General features: G+C 47.6%; 1 protein-coding gene and 1 long non-coding RNA gene across 2 annotated transcripts in view; one reads left to right on the top strand and one right to left on the bottom strand.

Moving 5' to 3' along the window:
* The window catches only part of LOC137520732 (uncharacterized), a 55,083-nt gene that overhangs the window by 178 nt on the left and 29,684 nt on the right, over positions 1–25,221 (top strand). The gene's annotated exons all lie outside the window — the stretch shown is intronic.
* The window catches only part of LOC137520728 (cytochrome P450 4A12A-like), an 89,199-nt gene continuing 87,189 nt past the window's right edge, over positions 23,212–25,221 (bottom strand). Inside the window, exon 12 of the mRNA XM_068239026.1 lies at positions 23,212–23,726. Coding sequence (XP_068095127.1) covers positions 23,549–23,726 — 178 coding nt within the window. The 3' untranslated portion in view covers positions 23,212–23,548. The remainder of the gene's footprint in view (positions 23,727–25,221) is intronic.

The following is a 25,221-nucleotide window of genomic DNA, read 5'->3' as shown; positions in this document are numbered from 1 at the left end:
ATAGCAGCTGCCCTATGTGCACGCCTCCAGATCCGCCTCTGAGAGGGTAAGACAGATACCTACTACACACTGAGTCCTGGGTTCAAATCCCAGCTATGGTATATAAGCTGTTTTGAAAATCTGCAATTCTGTACTGGATGGATGGAGGAGGAGAGAGAGAGAGAGAGAGATTTGGCAGAAAATTCCGCCGGAATTATAAAATTTCCGCGGAATTCTGTTTTAGAGGAATAGGAATTCCGTTTCGACTACCGGAATCGGAATTAATCCAATTCCGTCCGGAATCACGGAATTAATAATTCCGCGGAATTTTCCGAGCACCCCTACTGGTGCTATATATGAACAGATACTGGTGCTGTACTGTATGTAGGCGATTGACTGGTTGGATTGGTCAACTCTCCCTCTCCCTAAGTGGATTGGTCAGATCTCCTTGTCTACCTGTTTATCAGAGCGGTATGGAAGAAGAGATCACGATGTACCCATAAAACATGCCTCTTTCACCCTTATGGCCCCGCCCTTGTATCCTCCTATTTACCTCCTTTTCTGCCTCTCAGATCTCGCACATGAGCGCCTGCGCAGATTCACTACAGTCCTCAGCAGTGAGATCTGAGAGTCGGTAACAGGATAGGGCGTATCACCCGGCATCAATGACACCCGGTGTATAAGACGACTCCTGACTTTTCAGAAGATTTTCAAGGGTTAAAAAGTAGTCTTATACGCCACAATATACAGTATGTATCCTAAATCTTGTGGAGAAATCCACAGCTGTCTGGGAATGATTTTAGCAAAGACCAGTACACACTCAGAGATGGTATTATGAATGCGCATGAAGTCATACTTCATATGGTGTAACAAAGCAACAGTGTTAGTTTTACCCAGGGATGAGCAGAAACTACGCCAGAGCGAATTTACGCATCGTAGTTTGTAGGCGAGGTTTCAAAACTACGCTTACGAATTTACGCGCAGCGAAGTACCGCTAGCTTACGCCCACTATGCGTAGTTAACATGTGTATTGCGTAGTGAACTACGAATGCGTTGCTCGCGTCTAATTTTCTGCGTGCGGTTGTATGCTCCGCACTACGCATAATTGCATATTTTAACGCGTATTCTACGAAATGCATACGAAGCGAATATTTGGTTGCAAAGCCATAGTTTGGCGTAGCGTAATTGCGTAAAACTACGCGTAGTTCCAACGTAGCAAAGTTGGCTGACTACGACCATCCCTGGTACCCACATCATTCCCACCCAAATGGCAAATAAAAATATCTGGAGAAGGAAAGCTATGCAGCAAAGTAGGAAAAACATGAAACAGCATTTCCCAGCAGATTCCCCTTATGCTGTACCAATAGGCAGTGATGTGACTGCACACTCCAGTAATGGCTTTAAGATTCAATGTACCCGGCCAGTGATCCAGCAGCACTCTGGATCATTCAGCTAGATAGAAGAGTTGAAGCCGGCACCATCTATTAAAGGGAAGGTTCAGGGACTATCAAAAAAAAAAAATAATAATCCACATCCACCTACCTGGGGCTTCCTCCAGCCCGTGGCAGGCAGGAGGTGCCCTCGGCGCCGCTCCGCAGGCTCCCAGTGGCTCGCCCGACCTGGCCAGGCTGGCGGCCAGGTCGGGCCTCTTCTGCGCCCCAATCTGTGTCTCACTGGTGCACGCTGATGTCCTCCGGGCTGTTTTTCGCTGGCTCAGTAGTTCTGAGCCTGCGCAGTACAGCCCGGAGGACGTCCGATGACGTCAGCGCGCCCGCGTGGGACGCAGATTGGAGCGCAGAAGAGGCTCGACCTGGCTTGGTCGGGTGCGCCACCGGAGACCACCGGGAGCCTGCGGAGCGGCGGCGAGGGCACCTCCTGCCTGCCACGGGATGGAGGAAGCCCCAGGTAAGTGGATTTGGATTTTTATTATTTTATGCCTGTGCCTGAACCTTCCCTTTACATTCTTCTGCTCTTTTATTGCATTTCCAGTGAATAAAGCAACGTTTCAAGGCTACACGCCTCTTTATCAAGCTTAGCTGGAAGTTACAAACACATAACAAACACAATGACATTTATACTATACATGGTTAGCAGCAGCCAATCAATTCAAATCACTTTCCACCAATCATAATGGTCCTAAGCTGTCGGACCTGATGGGGAGCTTACATCTCGCTGCTCTGATGAGATGTGCAGGCCGGACCTTCCCATCTACTCAGCCCCTCATGGCCGCATGACCCTCGACCTCTTGGGTCCGCCCATCGTCACGCCGACTCCATCCACCCGCCCTAGGCGGACCTGAAGAAAGTACTGCGTGACATCACGCCAGGGGCGGCGCCAAAGCGCCGTCCCAGCTTGTCTAGGCGGATACTCGCGAGACGCAAGCGGCAAAGAGCCGCTGACATCACCCATCAGATGTTGGGAGGTCGGAGCCGCCCGGCCAATCGGGGCTTTCCTATGTTAATGCGACATAGAGGTCGCATCCAAACATACGTATCTATGCGTCTACTCAGACGCATACGAACCACATGGCTAATTTACATATATATACACAGTTGAGCTTGCAACAGGCATGAAGGGTGTTCAATTTCAATGGATTAGGAAATAGAGTTGTACTGGCAAACGGACTGGGAGAAGGAGGAAGGAAGAGGAGGGGAGGAGGAAGAAAAGGGAAAAGCAAAACAAAATCATGCCTGTTGCAAGCTCAACTGTGTATATATATGTAAATTAGCCATGTGGTTCGTATGCGTCTGAGTAGACGCATAGATACGTATGTTTGGATGTGACCTCTATGTTGCATTAACATAGGAAAGCCCCGATTGGCCGGGCGGCTTCCGACCTCCCAACATCTGATGGGTGACGTCAGCGGCTCTTTGCCGCTTGCGTCTCCCGAGTATCCGCCTAGACAAGCTGGGACGGCGCTTTGGCGATGTCACGCAGTACTTTCATCAGGTCCGCCTAGGAGCGGGTGGATGGAGTCGGCGTGACGATGGGTGGACCCAGGAGGTCGAGGGTCATGCGGCCATGAGGGGCTGAGTAGAGGGGAAGGTCCGGCCTGCACATCTCATCAGAGCAGCGAGATGTAAGCTCCCCATCAGGTCCGACAGCTTAGGACCATTATGATTCGTGGAAAGTGATTTGAATTGATTGGCTGCTGCTAACCATGTATAGTATAAATGTCATTGTGTTTGTTATGTGTTTGTAACTTCCAGCTAAGCTTGATAAAGAGGCGTGTAGCCTTGAAACGTTGCTCTTTCACTGGAAATGCAATAAAAAAGCAGAAGAATTTGATAGATGGTGCCGGCTTCATCTCTTCTACCTTATGCTGTACCAATAAACCAAAAAAGTCTTTTTAGATAAGGCAAGATTTTCCCATAGTCACTATTAATAGATTTTCTGTGAGCCCAGTGCACATAAGAGTGACCCACAATCTATACAATCTTCCTACGACTCAAATCTTGTTCCATTCTTCTTCAACAAGGCAGCTTCTAAGCTTCTATCAAGGGATACGTCTAGGTACGCTGTCACTATCCGCCTGATGAGAGTCTCTTTTTCCAAACACCCTTGGTATTTCAGGGGATCCATCTGAAAGTGGCGCCTGCGAATAAAGGCGCAGGGTGCTGCCGCTAATCCGTTTGTCGCTTATCGCTATTTAATGTTAAAGCCTTATCGTTATTTAGCGTTAAAGCCTTATCGTTATTTAGCGTTAACACACAGAACCCTCTCTGTACCTATCCCTAACCCATAACCCCCCCCCCCTGGTGGTGCCTAACCCTAACCACCCCCCTGGTGGTACCTAACCCTAATCACCCCCCTGGTGGTACCTAACCCTAATCACCCCCCTGGAGGTGCCTAACCCTAAGCACCCCCCTGGTGGTACCTAACCCTAAGCACCCGCTGGTGGTGCCTAACCCTAAGCACCCGCTGGTGGTGCCTAACCCTAAGACCCCCCTGGTGGTGCCTAACCCTAAATCTCCCCTGGTGGTGCCTAACCCTAACCTTAACAGTGTTACATTAAATCCATTCACTGTTTTGCAGTTAAAAAATGCCTGCAGTTTGGCTTATGTAGGGCGCTATTGATAAATAACGTTACTGTGCACAATAACGTCTGCTGTTTGGCATATGAACGGCACTATTGATAAACAACGTTACTTTGTGCCGTTTTTCTTCTTTTTTCCCTGTGCGCCATTATTATGCAGTACTAACGATAAATAGCGATAAGCGTATCTTTTTAATGTGGCGCCATTTTTATGCATAGACGCTGTGCGCCATTATTCACTCATCCGATTTCAGGACTTAGTCGCTAGTTGCTGCTGGGCAAGTTGTTTCTGTGAAGCCAGAAAAGTCTGAGCAACATTTCTTTCACTTTGAACAAAATTCAGTCAGTTCTCTTTTCTTTCCCCCCAACTAATTCATCCTCTCCACCACCTGAACTTTAAGACATACCCAGTGGATCTTTTATGATCCCAGCGGATCTATCGCAATACTCCGATCGCATGACGTCACTGAACCCCTACGTGAGTATGTGACTCCAAGCATGGTAGAGAGGATAAAATTGCTAATGGATTTTTAAACCATAATCGATTCCCATGTTTCCTGATCAGTATCATCATATTCATTCTTACATTGCTATATCACCACCGGCGTATCTACCGCCCCTGCAAGGCATGCAGCCGCAGGGGGGCCCGGAGGGGGGAAACCTGAGAGGGGGCCCGTGGCTCTGATGCTCACCGCCCACCCGTTTGCCTTACCGAGCGGGCTGACACTGCAAAATTGATTTGTTTTTATGCAGTCTGTTCCTGCAGAGTGCGGAGGCAGGCACTAGGACCTGGAGGAATGCTTAGGCCCGGTTCACATTAGCGGTGGCTATCCGGAATCGCCGTGCCGGAGCCGCACCGCATGCGGACCGGACGAAACGGACGCACGGCATAGCAATGAAAGTCTATGCCGCCGTTCACATGCGTCCGTTTCGTCCGGACCGGAGCCGGACCGGATCCGGACTCCGGCGTCCGTTCCAACATGCGCTATTTTTTGGTCCGGCTCCTCCGGCAGCCGTATCCGGGGCGGAGCCGGACTGCACCATCCGGCCAATGCAAAGCAATGGGAACCGGATAGCGCACAACACACTGGCTGAAAATCCGGATGTTCTACCCCACTTCCTATGCGGATTGTTGCGGCGATATTGGATGGGGACACATGGGCAAGCATTTTGGAGTGGAGCAGCACGAGCTGGAGATGTTGGCAGGATGTTGGCAGCATGTCGGAGGTGGAGGTGAGTGCTAAACAGCAGAGGGCCTGATTCCACAGGTCCCCCTTCTGCTGACCTCCCAGACCCCAACATTTTTTTTGTTTTTTACGTAGGTTTTGCCAAACGGATCCGGATCGCATCCTGATGAACACCTGATGCAACCTGACCGGATCCGGACCGGATCCGGATCAGAACCGTACGGTTTCGATCCGGATCCGGTCCGGATCCGGTCAGGTCATCCGGTCCGTTTGGCAGACAACCGCAAGTGTGAACGGGGCCTTATTTCCCCTCTCCTGTACGTCCTGCTTCGACGCTTCCTCGGGCCCCCCTCCCAGCCGGTCCGGTCAAGCACGCTGGATGGAGAAGGGCAGGCGACGTAATCCAGACCAGGAAGAAGGTGTCACGCTGCAGCTGCCAAATGTATGTGATACACACAGCCTGTCTGTGAAGTGTGCAGTGTGTATGTGTCTGCGATGTGTGCAGTGTATGTGTCTGCGATGTGTGCAGTGTGTATGTGTCTGCGATGTGTGTATGTGTCTGTGATGTGTGCGGTGTGTATGTGTCTGTGATGTGTGCGGTGTGTATGTGTCTGTGATGTGTGCGGTGTGTATGTGTCTGCGATGTGTGCGGTGTGTATGTGTCTGCGATGTGTGCGGTGTGTATGTGTCTGCGGTGTGTGCGGTGTGTATGTGTCTGTGAAGTGTGCGGTGAGTATGTGTCTGCGATGTGTGCGGTGTGTATGTGTCTGCGATGTGTGCGGTGTGTATGTGTCTTCGATGTGTGCGGTGTGTATGTGTCTGTGAAGTGTGCGGTGTGTATGTGTCTGCGATGTGTGCGGTGTGTATGTGTCTGCGATGTGTGCGGTGTGTATGTGTCTGCGATGTGTGCGGTGTGTATGTGTCTGCGATGTGTGCGGTGTGTATGTGTCTGTGAAGTGTGCGGTGTGTATGTGTCTGTGAAGTGTGCGGTGTGTATGTGTCTGTGAAGTGTGCGGTGTGTATGTGTCTGTGAAGTGTGCGGTGTGTATGTGTCTGCGATGTGTGCGGTGTGTATGTGTCTGCGATGTGTGCGGTGTGTATGTGTCTGCGATGTGTGTATGTGTCTGCGATGTGTGCGGTGTGTATGTGTCTGCGATGTGTGTATGTGTCTGCGATGTGTGCGGTGTGTATGTGTCTGCGATGTGTGCGGTGTGTATGTGTCTGCGATGTGTGCGATGTGTATGTGTCTGCGATGTGTGCGGTGTGTATGTGTCTGCGATGTGTGCGGTGTGTATGTGTCTGCGATGTGTGCGGTGTGTATGTGTCTGCGATGTGTGCGGTGTGTATGTGTCTGCGATGTGTGCGATGTGTATGTGTCTGCGATGTGTGCGGTGTGTATGTGTCTGCGATGTGTGCGGTGTGTATGTGTCTGCGATGTGTGCGGTGTGTATGTGTCTGCGATGTGTGCGGTGTGTATGTGTCTGCGATGTGTGCGGTGTGTATGTGTCTGCGATGTGTGCGGTGTGTATGTGTCTGCGATGTGTGCGGTGAGTATGTGTCTGCGATGTGTGCGGTGCGGTGAGTATGTGTCTGCGATGTGTGCGGTGTGTATGTGTCTGCGATGTGTATGTGTCTGCGATGTGTGCGGTGCGTCTGCGATGTGTAGTGTGAGACGTGTAGTGTGTATGTGATGTGTGTGGCTGGGGCTGCAGAGACTGTGGGGGGCTTTACTCCGAGCCTTAGTGTATGTAAAATTTTTTTATATATATCCTGCCTGATTTATTTTTGGAGGGAGGGGGCGGTTGTTGCTGCTGGGGGGAAGGGGAGTGTTTGGTTGGGGGGGCCCCATCCAGAGTTTCGCAGGGGGGCCCAGTGGTCTCTAGTTACGCCCCTGTATATCACATATCCATTGCCATTACACTCTCATTCCATCAAACCTAACATTTCACAATCATACCACAAACCCTAAGATAATGGAGATAGTGATGCAGGGGTGATGCTAGCCCCAAAGATCAGTGCCCAGTGGCGTAACTATGGATCTATGGGCCCCAGAGCGAGTTTTACATGCCCCCCCCCAGGCACTGTATATGTAACACTTGATACCGCGGGCGCACTAAAACCTGCCACGGTCATCCACAGTATTAGAGGTGCAAAAAGGGGATGGGGAATAGTTTGTTAATGATTACTACTATTCAAATCATCTATAGAAGTGATTATTATGAGCACAGGACCAATAGAGAGCTAATTCTGCAATTGAGGGAGAGCCCCAAGGGGCACCTCTGGCCCAAGGGCCCCGATGCAGTCGCAACCTCTGCAACCCCTATTGCTATGCCACTGCACGTGCCCCGGATCTATTCAGGGGTCCCCCAGATGTCCCTCTGAGTCAGCTGTGGTGCCTCAATGGCGGGCATGCTGGGAACTGTGGTGCATCAGTCAGGGGTATGCTAGGTGCTGTGGTGCTTCTATGTGGGCATACTGGGTGTTGTGGTGCCATGCTGGGCGCTGTGATGCCTTTATGGGGGCATGCAGGGGGCTGTGGTTCTTCTTTGGGGGCATGCTGGGAGTTGTGGTGCCACAATGGTAGGCTAGTGGGAACATGGGAGGGGATCCACTAGGTGGTCAGGGATTGCTATGGGGAGACTGGCAGATAACCTGGCGGCAGGCCAGCCCACCCAGCAGAAATCCAGAAGCCAGGTAACTATGTTTATGTGATATGTTGACATTTTTTTTTTGTATTGATGGAGAGGGGCAGGCCTACCTAGACCACTGTTAAGTTCATGCAAATTTGGCTCCACCCATGACCACCCCCACATTCTGGTGCATGGCCACACCCATTTTCTGCCTGGAGTGCCCAAAAGTGCCCCGTATTTCTTAGGATCCTAGCAATGCCCCTATCTAAGAAGCGTGGGCCCTAGTGCAATCGCTACCTAGTGAGCATCTGCTGACCAGGTCAGAGAGGCAGGCAGGCAGGCCTGGGCAGGGCAGGACATGTGTATAGATTTGTAAGTCCAACAAATTAATAACTAAATGCAAACATATGACAGTCCCCATATCCCTCTTACATCTCTCTAGAATGGAAGCAGGAGATTTGGGCGCATGAGACAAGTGGACAAAAAGGGCGCCCCATTCACTCCCATTATAAATATCGTTTAATGGGCGCCGAACAGGAAAGAAAGGGCGCCGGAGATAAATAACGTTTTATAAACGGCGCCCGGAGATTTTTCATGTTGTATAACTGTGCTTGTGAGGATTTACGTTTAGAAAATGAGCCCGTGACAAATAACGTTTATAAAAATACTAAACATATTTATCCTATTTAACTAAAACATTATTTAACATTTTAACCCTTAGGCCCTGTTCACAGTGGTCAGTTGCGTTGCAGAATAATTGCTAAATAATTCTGCATGTCAGCTCACTGCCCATACAATTCTATGGGGCTGTTCACAGTACTGCGTTGTAACAGATCACTTTATTCCAACTCTATGCATGCAAGCTTTGTATTAAAGTCTATGGCCAGTCTCCATTGCAGTTCACAGTAATCATAACACATTATAACACATGCATTATGCAACTGACCACTGTGAACCTAGCCTTACTGTTTGTAAAACATTATTATTCACAAAATAAAGCGATCACTACGTAACGTAAATTGCAATATATTTTTTACAATCACTATTTGTAAAACATTTCTAAAACATTATTATCCACCCAAAAAAAATTATTTAAATTTTTTTATTTAAATGTTTTATTTATTAATGTTTGTAAAACATTATTATCCATAGGGGGTCTCAGGTTTAGGCACCACCAGGGGGGTCTTAGGTTTAGGCACCACCAGGGGGGTCTTAGGTTTAGGCATCCTCAAGGGGGTCTTAGGTTTAGGCACCACCAGGGGGGTCTTAGGTTTAGGCACCACCAGGGGGGTCTTAAGTTTAGGTACCACCAGGCGGTCTAGGGGTTGGGGATAGGTACAGGGAGGGCTTTGGGGTGGGTAGTTTTAGGCACCACCAGGGGGGTCTTTGGTTTAGGCACCACCAGGGGGGTCTTAGGTTTAGGCACCACCAGGGGGGTCTTAGGTTTAGGCACCACCAGGGGGGTCTTAGGTTTAGGCACCACCAGGGGGGTCTTAGGTTTAGGCACCACCAGCGGGGTCTTAGGTTTAGGCACCACCAGGGGGGTCTTAGGTTTAGGCACATCCAGGGGGGTCTTAGGTTTAGGCACCACCAGGGGGGTCTAGGGATTAGGGGTAGGTACAGGGAGGGTTCTGTGTGAGAGTAGGGTTAGGTATAGTTTTAGTACAATTTTATACTCATTTTTTACTAATCAACAGTTATTATGAATGTACTTATATTAATATCATTGTTATAAACAATATTTTCACATTTTATTATAATAATAAACGATAAATCAAGATTATTCATAACAATATATAATTATAATGTTTAAACAAATATTACTGTTTTTTTAACAAACGTAATTATAAGTTTCAGCTTGGAAACAGGGAAGATTAACGTTTTAAGAATTGCCAATTTCATACACATTATTTAATGATTTATAAATTCTTAAAACACTATTTGTAAACAAAATTCTACACAATATTTTTATAAACGATAATACTGCTTATCGTTTACACCACGCGCCCTTTTTTCCTGACACCCTTTTTTGATGTACGCCTCTAGCATTCCCACTGTGTTTTCCCCTCTTTGACCAGACATTGAACTTTTTTTAATGTTTGGTCCGAGCTAGTAACAGACTATAAGAGGTGATAGGAGAGAGATAACATGAGCTGGGTCGCAGCACAGTGGCCAGCACTGTCACCCTGCAATAGCGTTGGGTCCCCTGCCGGAATTCCAGCCAGGTCAATATCCACATGGAGTCTGCATGGTCTCCCTGTGCCTGCGTGGACCTTTTCCTTTATCCCTTTAGCTAAACTAATTAGCTTCCCAGATTATAATACATGTAATATACTGTACATAGACACAGAACATTTATATTGCGCTTTTCTCCTGGCGCGCTCAAGGTGCCAAAGCTGCAGCCACTAGGACGCGCTCTATAGGCAGTAGCAGTGTTAGGGAGACTTGCCCAGGGGATGAGAATGGCTTACTTTTTCTATGCTGGGTCAAGAGACTTTGGGCACATAAAAAATACATAGATTCTTAAAGAGAATCTGTAACAAAATGTTAAGCCTCATTTCTTCTATCCTATAAGTTCCTATACCTGTTCTAATGTGGCCTGTCTTACTGCAGCCTTTCCTACTTGCACTGTCTCTGTAATAAATCTTATCTCCTTTCCTCTGTGGTGTCTGTCGGGCTGAGACTGGAATGTGTGGAATGTGCAGCACTGCTTGTCATTGGCAGAAGCTTTACACACCCCCTCCAAGCTCTGCATGAGTCACACAGTAAGCTAGTTCTCAGCCTATGATACTCTGGTTAGAAGCCAGTCTTTTGTTTGTAAACACTGCCTAAAACTGTTCATTACAAACCAGGATTGCAGCAGGGAGTGACAGAAACAGCACAGAGAGGCCCAGGAGAAAATAAGGAATAGAATGGTATGCTTTTTATTGTAAGAATATTAGAGTACAGATTCTCTTTAAAGGAATGCTGTAGGGGGGTTGGGGGAAAATGAGTTGAACTTACCCGGGGCTTCTAATGGTCCCCCGCAGACATCCTGTGCCCGCGCAGCCACTCACCGATGCCAGTGTTGCCAACCTTTTGATTTACTTTTTACTGACAAAAGTCTAAAAATTTACTGACAAAGGCAATTTTTTACTGACACTTTTTTTTTCTTTTTTTTAAGGCTACATTCACAGTGGGGCATTGTGGTGATGTATAATGGTCACATTGTGATGCTGCTTGTAGTACTGCAACACTCCATATATGCAACATTCACAATGTAGCGGGTACGTTGCAGTATTAACAACATGTGGCATTGTAACCCACTACATGTAGTGTGTTACAGCAAAATGTGCATGTTAACAGTGAAGGCTTGGAGAAGCATTTTTTTTATACAGGTAGTCCTCGGTTAACGAACGAGATAGGGACTGTCGGCTCGTTCTTAACTTTAATCCGTCCTTAAGTCGGGACACTGTGCCAGCCACCTTTGCCCCCGTTTTTAAAGCAGAGTAGGCGCAGCGTAAGGCAGATAGGGGACATCTCACCTGTTACACGGCGGTAGAAGGTCCCATCGTGCTGCCCGGCCCATCCCCTCTCTCTCCACTGTCCCCCCGTCGCATAATGACGCATCAGGAGGCGCCGCCACTAGGGGACTTTTCCTGATTGTGTCATTAGGCAACGCATGTGAAACCGCCGGGGAACAGTGGACGGAGAGAGAGAGAGGACGGGCCATGCAGCTTCCGTGCAGCACGCTGGGACCTTCTGAAGAAGTTCGGCATGTCCCCAAAACTTCTGACCAGCTTCTACTCCGCTACAATTGAATCTGTCCTCTGCTCTTCCATCCTAGTCTGGTATGCCGGCTCCTCTGCCAGCGACAGACACAAATTGCAGAGAGTCATCAGATCAGCGGAGAGAATTATTGGAAAACCGCTACCCGCTCTGGACCTCCTCTACCACTCAAGGCTGTGCTCCAGAGCTTTGAGGATTGCAAATGACCCCTCAGACCCAGGCAACCGTTTTTTTAGCCAGCTTCCTTTGGGCCAGAGATATCGGTCCATCTACACCAGGACCACTAAACAAAGAAACAGCTTCTTCCCCTCAGCTGTCAACTCACTGAACTCTCTCCACGCACTCCCCACCACAACGTGCCAAGCCCGGTGATAATTTGAGTGTTTTGTAATGATGCAAAAATTGAGTGTTTTTTTGCTTGTATGCTTTCTCTGTATGTAATGTGTGATATAGTGTTGATCCTTCTGATGTATTATGTGTGCCCTATCCTACCTTTATCCTGTTTGTGCCAAGACCAATTCCGGGCACGACCCAGTCGTGCTTGGCGTAAATAAAGATTCTGATTCTGATTCTACCGCTGTGGAACAGGTGAGATGTCCTCTATCTGCCTTCCGCTGCGCCTACTCTGCTTTAAAAACGGCAGCAGAAGAGATAATCCCCGGTTGCGTGACGTCATCTTGGCAGGTCGGCGGGCGTTCGTATCGGCGGGTCGTTCAAAAGTAGGGCGTTCATAAACCGGGGACTACCTGTAATCTCTGTGAGGCTTTTTTTCCTACTGGCGAGACCAGACCAGTTTAGTGAGAGGTAACAGGACTTTATCATTTTACAGAGGATTACAAGATCAGGCAACATTTCAACAAAAAGTTAGGTGTCATTTTTATAAAATACTAGCTGATTGCCCGGCGTTGCCCGGGTATGTATTTGGCTGGTGTCGGCTCCACCCACTTTTTCTAACCCTAACACACAATTACTCAATGATGAAGTTTGTGAGCTTTGTAGTCTTTGGCATCAATAATTTGCATTGAAATAAAAAAATCTGATAGGTTGTTTGTGGCTCCACCTCTTTTTCTGAATTTGAACCCCAGTCACCCAATAACCAACTGTACCAGGTTTGAGGCCTGTGCCATTAACAGTGCAAGAATGGCAGCAATTAAATATTCCCTTGAAAAGCAATAGGTGAAGCTTTATACACTTTTGTAGGCTCCACCCACTTTTCTCAATATTAATCCCATTCACTGAGTGACCAACTGTGCAAAGTTTAAGAACCCTCCCATTAACAGTGTAAGAATTGCTGCAGTTTACATTTTCCCAGTGAAATTTGTATTTTTCTCCACCCACTGATGACCCGGCGTTGCCCGGGTATGTATTTGACTTGTGTTGGTTCCACCCACTTCTTCTAACCATAATGCATATACACTCAATGACCAAGTTTGTGAGCTTTGGGGTCTTTAGCATCAATAATTTGTATATTCCCATAGAAATTAAACAAATCAGATTGGCTGTTTGTGGCTCTGCCCCTCTCCAGCATTTGAACCCCAGTCACCCAATGACCAACTGTAGCAGGTTTGAGGCATCTGCTATTACCAGTATAAAAATGGCAGCAATTTAAATATTCCCCTTGAAAATCAACAGGTGAATTTTGATTGGCTATTATAGGCTCCACCCACTTCCCTGAATATTAATCTCAGTCACCCAGTGACCATCTGGGCAAAGTTTGGGAACCCTGCCATTAACAGTGTAAGAAGGCCTGCAGTCTACATTTTCCCAGTGAAATTTGGTTTTGGCTCCGCCTATTTTTTGTAACCTGGACATACAGTCACTCAATGACCAAGTGTGATGATTTGCTCAGCTGCCTGTGCAGGCAGGCAGCCTTTTGACAATTGTGTAGGTTTGCATGCTGCAGGACTCTGGAAAGAAGAGCTTCTGTCAGTTTTGCAGCTTGTGCTTGCAGAGGAATTTGCATACGTTGTCATGCAAATTGCCTGGCCACATTCATTGGAGGCGTGTACTATAAGTACTATGTCTTTCCCACAATGCTTCACTGGTTATAAGGATTTCGTCCTATGTAACACTCCTGGTGGGGTGTCAGCCTTACTCTCTGTTTGAAGATCAGCTTAGAGTAATTCCTGGAAACTGTGCTAGGCAGATTTCCCTAGTGCAGTTAGGATTGTTTATCTGTTTTGTTTGTCTGTTGCGATTGTCCTGTCCCAGCGGTGGTCGATAGGAAGTCATTCTGATCTCTGTTCTTGGAGCATAGCTGGTGCAGCGGTTGCTACCAGCTATCTCTTCTGTTCTGCCTCTCTGGATCGCGCTAGCCACTTTTTGCTAGCGCTGTGGATCCTTCTGTTCTGTCTCCTGGGATCGCGCTAGCCACTTTTCGCTAGCGCTGTGGATCCTTCTGTTCTGTCTCCTGGGATCGCGCTAGCCACCTTTCGCTAGTGCTGTGGATCCTTCTGTTCTGCTACTCTGTACCTGGATCGCGCTAGCCACTTTTCGCTAGTGCTGTGGATCCTATCTCTCTCTTGTCCCTGTTTTCGTGTGTCTGTCTTGTCTGCTACGACCGCTTGCTGAAGGCTCGGTGAGGTAACCGTTAAGCAAGCGTTCGCGTCCTCTGTTTCATGTTTGTCTGTCGATGGTTAGTTAGGCGTGCTTGTCTCTATTGTGCTTATCACGTGGAGACCGCGCATAACCGCGTGCACTGTTGCGAATGAGTGCGGTGTTCGCGGTTAGTTAGCGTTTGTTATTTTCCGCATCTTCTCATTGTATTATTTGCTGTGCCTTTGCTACCCTCGTATTCTATTCTGATCTGCCTTGTGTCACGTCTGGCGATCGCACCTCTCGCGATCACGTTCCTATTTCATATCTGCTGTTGTGTGTGCGCGGTCGCGGGGTGGCGACTGGATTGGCGCACACACATACAACCTGTCCCTTTGCTCGTTCTCATTCGCAATCGCCTCTCTTGCGATTGCGTTCTGCGCATTTGTGGAGGTACAGAGAATTGGTTCCTCTGCACTCCCCAGCGCCATCTGCCGACAGGAATTTCCCTCTACAGGTGCGTAGCACCTTTTGCTGGGTGCCTGCAATTACACGCTTGTGGAGGATTTCCGCCGTGTCAGCGAACGCGTTGTGCGCTGATCACGGAGAAAGTTCCACAATCGTTACAGTATGACCAGCCCAACCCAAAACCCCAGTGTAGACGGAATTTCTGATTTGTACGATTTTGTCGAGTTTGGGTCCTGCGTCTTTAAGAGCTTTAAAAGGCTAAATTCAGAGACCAAGGCGGAATTTCTTTCTGAATGTGTGAGGTTTTGCCTGAATCCCACCTTCCAGATTTCTGATCCGTCCACGTCGGCTCTTCTGTTTGCCTATGTGCTCTTAAAAAATGATTTGTTCACCTGGGCATATGATGTGCTAAAAACCAATTCTTGGAATGATAATCTGTATTAGTTTCTTGCAGTGATATTCTCTCACTGGTTTAAACTGCCTGGCATACCACCTGCTCTGATTGATTGTGTAGCTGCTGATAAGTCAGCTGATCTTTCCCTTCCATGCAAAACCTTTCAGTATGACAATCAGTTCAATGTGTCAGTTGCCACTTCAGGTTTTAAAAAGCAGCCATCAAAAGCCTCTAAGTCTAAACGTAAAAGATCTAGGAAGGCTTCCCAGCGGAAAGATCCGTTGCCCATAGCAACCACAAATAAAGAGGTTATTTCTGTCAAGTCTGAAATGTGCAAAACCATTCAGTATAACAATGATGTTTTGTCTCCTGGTTTTTTGTCTCAATCCAGAGCTTATGTGGATCCTGCTATAGGTAGGATTGCACACTATATTAACCACCCTGGTGTTCTGATAAGATCGCCAGGGCGGCTGCGGGAGGGTTTTTTTTAAATAAAAAAAAAACTATTCCATGCACCCAACTGAAAGTTGGCTGCATGAAAGCCCACTAGATGGCGCTCCGGATGCGTTCTTCTGATCGCCTCCGGCGGCCAGAAGTAACACGGAAGGCCGCAATGAGCGGCCTTCCGTGTTTCGCTTACCTCGTCGCCATGGCGACGAGCGGAGTGACGTCATGGACGTCAGCCGACGTCCTGACGTCAGCCGCCTCCGATCCAGCCCTTAGCGCTGGCCGGAACTGTTTGTTCCGGCTACGCTGGGCTCGGGCGGCTGGGGGGACCCTCTTTCGCCGCTGCACGCGGCGGATGGCCGCGCTGCGGCGGCGATCAGGTAGCACACGCGGCTGGCAAAGTGCCGGCTGCGTGTGCTGCTTTTTATTTCATTAAAATCGGCCCAGCAGGGCCTGAGCGGCAGCCTCCGGCGGTGTTGGACGAGCTGAGCTCATCCAGACCGCTCAGGTGGTTAAAGCAGTTAAAAAAATCTGTTCTTGTTCCTGAACTCCACCCATATGGAGATTATCTAGATACTGGCCTGTTTGAACCCCCATTTGCTTCCTGGGATGTTGGGGCCTTGCTGGAAGAATTCGATTTTGATTGGAAAGCCTTTTGCGATTTTTACATCGCAAAAAGCGAAAATGTCTTGAATGCTTGTCTCTATTCAATGTACCTTCTGATTGATTCTGATGAATGTGACAAGGATGATGTGGATCTGGTGATTTATGTGTGGCAGACGATTTTGGATGAGTTGCACACACACACCAACCAATTGATTCCAATAAAGAGACATCGTTGTCGGATGATTGTTCCTGCCTTTCTGGGGTAAAGCATGAGAGTCTTGACTTTGTGCAATCTGAAATGAATGAGTGTGCCGCTGTGGTTGATTCCTGTGCGAATCCTGAAGGATTCTCTCCTGACAGTGTGCAGTTTGAATCTGTGCGATCTGATGCCTGTTTCTCGGATGTTCCTGCAGATTGTGATCGGCATGAGTCTGCCGGTTTCCTCAAGGATGTGTGGGATCCTTTTTCATTTAGAAACAGATCTTTGAGATCTTCCGTCTGTGACCCTGCTATGGGGAAAATTTCTCGACTATGCAGCGTCAAATGTAAAATTAATATGCCTAATAAAGTTTATCCTGTTGATGTCGCTATTTCTTCTGCAAATGATTCCCTGTCTCACACTGTTCTCACCTGTAAGGGCCCGTTGCCTGGAGACAGTTGCTCCAGTGTTTCGGTCCTAGATGCCTTGCAGTCTGGTCCGCAGATCGCGGAGCTTTGCGCTATGGAAGCATCAGTTTCACAACCTAAAGTGAATTTTGATTCGCAGGTTTTGCGTTCTGGTTCCTCGGATTCGACATTGTTAGCTGAATCTAAGAGTGAGACAGCGCTTCGGTTTTGCGAATCTGATGCTGAACCTTCTTTGCCTTATTCAGAGACGCTTTCTCTGAGCCTGCCCTGTACCATGAATAACAAAATGATGTCCAATCACACTGACATTTGGGAGTCCCTTTCTTGCTTTGAAGAAAGTTCTGACTCTCCACCCTGTACTCTGGATGAGTCAATATTGCCTTGTACAATATCTCCTGCCCTGCCCCTAGAGGCTTGTCTAAGTATTGCTGCTATTTTTACCTGTTTTTCTGCAGTTTTGGAGTTGCAAGCTAGTTTGACTGCTACGCAGAATTCTGGGTGCAGCGAGATTAAAGTTAGGGAGTCAGTTTGTGGTCCAGTTAATATACCTGTACGTACCACTCATGATGATGAAATTCAGTCTCAGTTTATGGTGGAACCTTCCCTGGGACATCTGCCCTGTTCACAAAATAAAGTTCCAGTTTTGCACTGTAACATGGATAGTACAGAATCCTTCTTAGAAAACTTGAAAAATGATGTTCCTGATGTCTTGTTTGATGTTCTGGAGGTCTCCGAGTTTCTCCCAAAGGGTGCAGAACTTGTAGGAGATGTCTCCTGCCCCCCAAGTCCTTCTGAGGTGTTACCCTCTTCCGTAGGCATTGCTGCCTTGCTGGCTACCTTTTCAGCTCTGATGGAGCTTCACTCATATGTAGTCAATGATGATATTATTGTCACAGAAATTTCTGAATTTGTATCCGAGTCTTCTTTTGAAAGTCCAGTGCCTGTGACCTCCACTCATGATGATTCTCTGCCCGGTACTGGTTTTGGTCTTGTCATGTCGGACTCTGAGGTTGGCAGTTCCCCGACATGTCCTGAGGTTTCTCCTGTGCTGGTGTACCCCAGTGTGCTCTGTGACCCAGAAAGCCCAAGTGTGCCTCGGTTACCAGCGTACTCAGATGCTTCCTCGGTGGAGACGTGTTCTGATTTAGCCTGCCTGCTTGCATGCCCAGAAGTGGTCCCTGAAAGTCCTGATCTTGATGGGTGTCCTGCTAATTCTGAATCTGGAACTGTCATAGGTTCCATGGGGGTGCTTGGTAGCTCTCCATGTGAGCCTGGTGATCGTTCTGGCTTCTTGGAATTTCTGCGGAGCTTCAAGGCGTTCTGGGAGATTCCGAGAGAAGTTTTGCTTGGTTCCCTGAATACGATCAACAGCGGCTTTTGTTTTGAAAGAGACACTTCAAACAGGTTTTGTGGCAGATTTGGTATTTTCAGACGCTCCTTGGAAGGTGGTGGGTATTGTCTGAGGGTGTCGATGGCTTCTTTTCTGGTATCCACAGTCCTGATGGGTGTTACGCTGAGACTTGTAGTGCTGATGGGCATGTTTCGGTGGCTTCTGTTTCCGATGAGGTCGGTTTCGGGTGGACTGACTCTGGAATTGGACCTTGTCGGGCTGTCCCGACCTTCATGAGTCTTCTGTTAAAGTGGGTTGGAGATATCAGTTTTGAGGGTCGTGAATTCGACCCTAGAAGGGGGGGTACTGTTAGAATCTGCTCAGCTGCCTGTGCAGACAGGCAGCTTTTTCACCACTGTTCAGGTCTGCATTCTGCAGGTCTCTTTAAGAGAGACTTTTTGTCAGTATTGCAGCTTGCTGCTGAGGAATTTGCATACATTCATTATGCAAATCCCCTACCTGCCTCCTGTGATGACTGACAGTATAAAGGTTGGGATTACCCACAGTCCTTTGCTGGTCATTCCTTCAGGGTGTGTAGTAACACTCCTAGAGAGTGTCAGCCATGCTACTTCTTGTTGAAGTTATCTTGGAGTAATTCTGAGGACTGCACTAGGCAGTTTCTTTAGTGCCGTCAGGATTGCTTATCTGTTTGTTCGTCTGTTGCGACTGTCCTGTCCCAGCAGTGGTCGATAGGAAGTCGTTCTGTGTGTCTGGGTGCTAACCAGAACAGCGGTTGTTGCTGGTAGCCCCTTCTGATCGGTTTCCCTGGATCGTGCTAGCCTCTTTTTGCTAGTACTGTGGATCCTTCTGTTCTGTTTCCCTGGATCGTGCTAGCCTCTTTTCGCTAGTACTGTGGATCCTTCTGTCCTGCTACTCTGTACCTGGATCGCACTCGCCTTGCGCAAGTGCTGTGGATCCTTCTGTTCTGTCTTCCTGGATCGCGCTAGTCACTTTCGCTAGTGCTGTGGATCCTTCTGTTCTGTCTGTCTGAATCGTACTTGCCCTAGCGTTAGTGGCAGTGGATTCCTCTGGTCTGGATCTTGGAGCTAACCTCGGCTGCGGTCGCTGCTGGTTACTCCTTCTGTTTGTCGTGTGCTTGGATCACACTACTCTGACAGCAAGAGCAGTGGATCTTTCTGATACCTGGTTCACACTTGCTCTGATGGTAAGAGCAGTGGTTCCTGTTTGATCGATTCTCGTTGTCTGTCTGTTTGCGTGCGCTTGCTGGTGCCTGCGGTAAGGCAACCGTGTAGTAAGCGCGTTTGTGTGGTGTCTGTCTTGTCTTGGTTAGTTAGGCGTGCTTGTCTCTATTGTGCTTATCACGTGGAGACCGCGCACGAACGCGTGCACTGTTGCGAATGAGTGCGGTGTTCGCGTTCAGCTAGCGTTTGTTATTTTCCTTATCTTTCTCTTTGTATGATTTACTGTGCCTTTGCTACCCTGGTGCTCTGTCCTGCTCAGTCTTGTGTCGCTATTGGCAATCGCCATTCTTGCGATTGCGTTTCCTACTTCGTTTCCGCCATTGTGTGTTCGCCGTTGCTGGGTGGCGACTAGTTTGGTGTGCACACATTGGTTCTGTCCCTTTGCTCTGTTCCCTGTGGGCTATCCAGCCCTGCCTGATTGTACCTTGTCCTGGATCTGTACAATTCCCATTTGGCATCTGTGGCTGTGCAGCGGCTGTGTTCGCCTGCACTCCACAGCGCCATCTGCCGGTGGGAATTGCCCTCTGCGGGTGCATAGCACCTAGCCTGGGTGTCCTCAATTATACGCTTGTGGAGGAAATCCGCCGCGTCAGCGCACGTCTGGTGCGCTGACCACGGAGACGATTCCACAATCGTTACAATTAGAGTCTAGGTCTGATACATGATGATTAATACTTTACTCACTGCTGCCTCTCCCTTCTCCTGCAATGTTTATTCTACACATGTTTACTTTCTAATCCTGCCTTTGTATTCCCTGGTGGTGGGGGGGGGGGGGGGGGTTTGCTGTAATTCCTTTTTAACTCCCTAGCCTTTTTATAAGCTCAAAGATAAATAAACAGGGTTATCTACAATTTTCCAGAGAGGAGAGTGCACGGACTTATTTTAATGTCCTCTGGTAGGAATACACACTCCAAAATAACTTAAGGAAGTGAAGTTGTTAGGCTTGGTGGTGTATTCTCCACGGTCAGCACGCGATGCATAAGCTGACGTGAAGGAAGTATACACACCAGCACAAGGAATCAGGATATCCCCAGTTTAGTGGAGGAGAGGACTGACTCCAATAGGAGATTGTGGCGCACAGAGCCGGTGCAGATCCGAACAGCCACAAACAATACTTTCGTGATAATGTCTCAGCGCAAAGTAGCGCTGAGCGCATAAACCAGGACTGAGGAGACCAGGACAGGTAGACAGAATGAACGCTTCCTTAACTAGCCACTACTTAGTGACAGCAAGCGTCTACAACAAGACAGACTGGAAATGAGGCAGCCAATGCTTGCGGCGATGGCGTGCCTCACAAAGACAGGACAGGATAGTCAGGAAATAGCAGGATCAAGATAGATGAACGTAACACAGATAAATATACAATAAGTATGATTTCCTAGCGTATTACAATTACAGCTATCAATGAAACTATTTGTAACGTCTGACTAACATATGTATATATCGGCAATGAACCGATATATGACATAAGCAGGAACACTGACTTAGGACTGGAACGATACAGGGAACAGGACTCAGAAGGATTCGCTATCTCTTCGCAGAGATGAACGCAATACACAAACGGTAACAGGACAGGATTCAGAAGGATTCGTTATCTCCTCGCAGAGATGAACGCAATCCACAAACAGCACCAGGAACAGGATAACTAGCTCAGCACGGGTGATCACGATACGCCAACCACCAAAACGTACTGGAACTGACTAACTGAACACAGGATATAAACAGTTCGTGTACGTATATATCAGCGTCACTGATGTATCAACGTAACACGAATACAAGGAAAATAATAAACGTGCTGGTATGCATATATATGGGCAATGAACCAATATATGATGCAAAACCAGCAAAGTATCTTTTAGAACAAGAAACACGATCGGGGGCTGAAGCGACAGCAAGACAGGCTTACACTGAAACTATGATAGCCCGAGGAAACCCTGCAGGAAGCAGATCTTTATACTGAGGTCATCCAATGGGAGCAGACATGCAGATTCCCACACAGGTGAATGATAATCAGTCACAAGCTGACAGCAGGGAAAGGCAGACAAAGCTATGCAGCTTGCATGGAAAGAGATCAGAACTGCCTGAGCTGCAGCACTACTGCTGCCAGCAATCCCTGCTGCAGCAGCGATCATAAAGCAGGCCATACACTGGCTCGATTCACGGCCGTTTCGACAGCAGATCCGATCCTGGGATCGGATCTGCTGCCAATCGCTTGCGCTAAACGCACCCGCCGATCCGATTCCCTCCCGAAATCGGATCGGACCGTCGATCGCGCCGTGCGGGAAATTACCCTCGATCGCCCGGCGGTAAGAGCGCGTCGCTTGCGGCGTACGATTCGGGCCCGATCCGAGCATGTATACATTACCTGAAGCTGGCTCCGGGGTCCTCTTCTCCTCGCTGCACCGCATTTCCGCATCTCCCAGTGTACGCTTATACTTCCTGTGTCACTCCGGTGACCAGGAAGTTGAAATAGAGGGCACTCTATTTGAACTTCCTGGTCACGGAGTAACACAGGAAGCGCCGGGATGGAGCAAGAACAGCAGTGCGGTGCAGTGCAGAGAAGACGCCCGGGAGCCAGCCTCAGGTAATGTATACGGGGGGGGGGGACAGGCGGCAGGAGCAGCTGAACAGATTGTGATCGGTTTCAGGCTGAAATCGATTCACAATCTGTTTGCAGTAAAGGCAGCCATACGATCCCTATCTGATCAGATTCGATCAGATAGGGATCTGTCAGCTGGTCGATCTAATGGCACATCGACCAGTGTATGGCCACCTTAACAGAAGTAAAATACAGTTATGATCTCAGAGAGCAAAAACACCACACGTGCAAGTATCTAGAGAAACAAGACAATCTCAGCCCTCAATTGATGGCAAAATGTGTAAAATATACAGCTGTGGCACAGTGGCAAGGTCTGCTGCAGAGTATTCTATAGCAGGGAAGTGGAGAGAAACAGGTATGAGGTTATAAGGTGTGAAGAGTATGCCCACACATTACGTGGCATGGTACCACTTCTTCAGGAGTGGGGGCACAGCTTAGATGACAATGCTCATGGGGTGGGGCTTTGAGGAGAGCCAGGCTTGAAATAGCTGTGCCCATAACCAATGGGGAGCATTCCCCCTGCTGTACCCTCCAGCATAAGCCTCTGAAGAAGCACCAAAACTGGCATGCTGGCATGAAAAAACTGCAAGGTGCCCTGTTAGAGACACAGTTCATCTTGTCTCCCTATTGTGATGCAGCAAGCAAAGTGTAAATCCATGACTTTTTCATATATTTTGTGGCTTATTAATACTCCCTCAGGATACGGTTGCCCGCTTTTGCTTCGATGGATCACTTTGTCTATATGTCACTTCCTGAACCAATATAATGTGAACTCTCTATTCAGTAAGAAAGTGAGTGAATCCTGATTATGGAGAGTCAATCAATACAAGCAAGTGGACTCCTGGATCTTTCAAATAGTACAAGAAAAAGAGAATTGTGTGTCACATAGTTTAAGTCCTATAAGTCTCCAGGTTGAATACAGTGATGACCCCGGAGTTCATTAACGATTGTAAAAAAAAAGGACAATTCCAAATGTTTTTAATGGTCTAGGATTGGCTAGATCAGAAAAGGAACACAAAAAGATGGAGGTTTTGACCGATCAGTTGAATATATTTGGAAGGGGGGAAAGGGGGAGTTTATTCTAATTCCAATTCAGTAGGAAATTAAGGAGAAACATCTCAGAGATCAAGAAGATTTCAGCTCCAAAATTTGAAACTGGTCACAATCTGAGACTGGGAATAGCCCCAAAGTTTTAACCTCCCTGGCGTTTTGATTATGCGTCAGAGAGAGTCCCGATCCACCCCTCATCGCTGCCTGGCACTGATTGGCCAGGCTGTGCATGGGGTCTGCAGGGGGGGGGCCTCTTTGGCGTCGGTTAGCGGCGGATCGGCGGCAATCGCAGCAAACATGCAGCTAGCAAATTGCTAGCTGCGTGTTTAAAAAAAAAATATTCAAATCGGCCCAGCAGGGCCTGAGCGGTGACCTCCCGCGTCTCTGGACAAGCTCAGCTCGTCCAGAACGCTAGGGAGGCTAGAAGAAGAGAGGTCCAAGTAAGGGTAAGAAAAACAGTTGTACATCAAAGTCTGGGGCAGATTCTGATGTGATAGAGGGCTCTAGTAGAGTCAGGTCAACTCCGGTGATTCCCAGTATCCCAGAGCTTCCCCTCGGATGCATATAGAAAGAGCCCTCAATAAAATAACTAGTCAATAACCCGTCACTCCAATTATAATCCTCTGTATCTTATTTTTTCAGTGGAATTTTCTTTAAATACAAATGAATACCATTCACAGAGCGTAAAACTATCTGAAAAACTTTCTTTGGCTCGTTAGTGAGGTCGGGGCTGAGTTCAAATCTGTTTAGTGTCAACGCCAAGGCAATCTTCATCTCGTTCATGGCAAAGGTCTGTCCGATGCAGTTTCTGGAGGGTGAAGTACAAGTCAATGGTTAATATCACCACTTACACATATTACTCAAGGTGGCCATTAACAATACGTTTCTTCAGACGTTCGATTCTCCCACTCAATCATCATAATATCAATCTAACTGGATATGGCTTTCCAATTGATTTCATTAATCAAATCCAATTGAATAGCAGCTTTACTTCTATTAGTGGGCCAGAACGATCGATATTACAATCGAATCTGAGAATCAATCATCCAAAGAATTGTACCGTTAATGGCCACCTTTACACATAACAGAACGCAAGTGTGAAAATAACACACACACACACAAACTTTTTCAAAAAGACTGTAAGAATTTAAGTATTATATGATTAAATTTTTAGGCCTCAGTTACTTTAACTGAGTTTAGTTAAATGACTTGATTTGCAGAGTCTCCCTTTAAAGAGACTCCGTAACAAAAATTGCATCCTTCCAAAAGCTATTCTAAGGTGTTCTGGCTTACTGCAGCACGTTCTACTATCACCATCTCTGTAATAAATCAACTTATCTCTCTCTTGTCAGACTTGTCAGCCTGTGTCTGGAAGGCTGCCAAGTTCTTCAGTGTTGTGGTTCTGTGATGCATCTCCCCCCTCCAGGCCCCTCTCTGCACACTGCCTGTGTATTATTTAGATTAGAGCAGCTTCTCTCTTCTCTCTTATCTTTTACAAGCTGGATAAATCCTCCTCTGAGCTGGCTGGGCTTTCACATACTGAGGAATTACATACAGGCAGAGCTGTCTGCACTCTGCAGGAAGAAACTGTCTGACACTTCAGTGGAAGATAGCTGCAGGGGGAAAGAAACACACAAATGATCTCTTGAGATTCAAAAGGAAGGGTGTATACAGCCTGCTTGTGTATGGATGTATTTTCTATGTGTGGACATACTGTACATCAACCTACTTCCTGTTTTGGTGGCCATTTTGTTTGTTTATAAACAAACTTTTTAAAACTGTTTTTAACCACTTTTAATGCGGCGAGGAGCGGCGAAATTGTGACAGAGGGTAATAGGAGATGTCCCCTAACGCATTGGTATTTTTACTTTTGTGTGATTTTAACAATACAGATTCTCTTTAAGCAGCATTTCTAGAAACACTGGAACATGGTTTTGTGTCTTACACAAAACCAGCCAAGGTTAAAGAGTTTATCTAGTGCAGAGGCCAGACTAGCTGGCGACGAACAACATAAATATGAGCCATTGTTGTGAAAATATTCTCACAAGAACATTAAACAAATGAACATGATGACAGTTCTTAGAACTAGGTAATAATTCGGGCATGCGCAGTAAAGACCATGCCTGTCATATCGCGAGGTTTTATCAGCCAATAGCAGGCGATGAGTTCCTGCTCAGATGATGTCATATTTAACTCTTTAGTGGTTGGTACTAAAGCAGCTGACGGTAGTGTTGGGCGAACAGTGTTCGCCACTGTTCGGGTTCTGCAGAACATCACCCTGTTCGGGTGATGTTCGAGTTCGG

This window comes from Hyperolius riggenbachi, chromosome 6, assembly GCF_040937935.1.
Source record: "Hyperolius riggenbachi isolate aHypRig1 chromosome 6, aHypRig1.pri, whole genome shotgun sequence".
In the NCBI taxonomy this organism is placed as follows: Eukaryota; Metazoa; Chordata; class Amphibia; order Anura; family Hyperoliidae; genus Hyperolius; species Hyperolius riggenbachi.
Note: the sequence above shows the minus strand (reverse complement) of the source record. Positions and strands in the feature narration are given on the sequence as shown.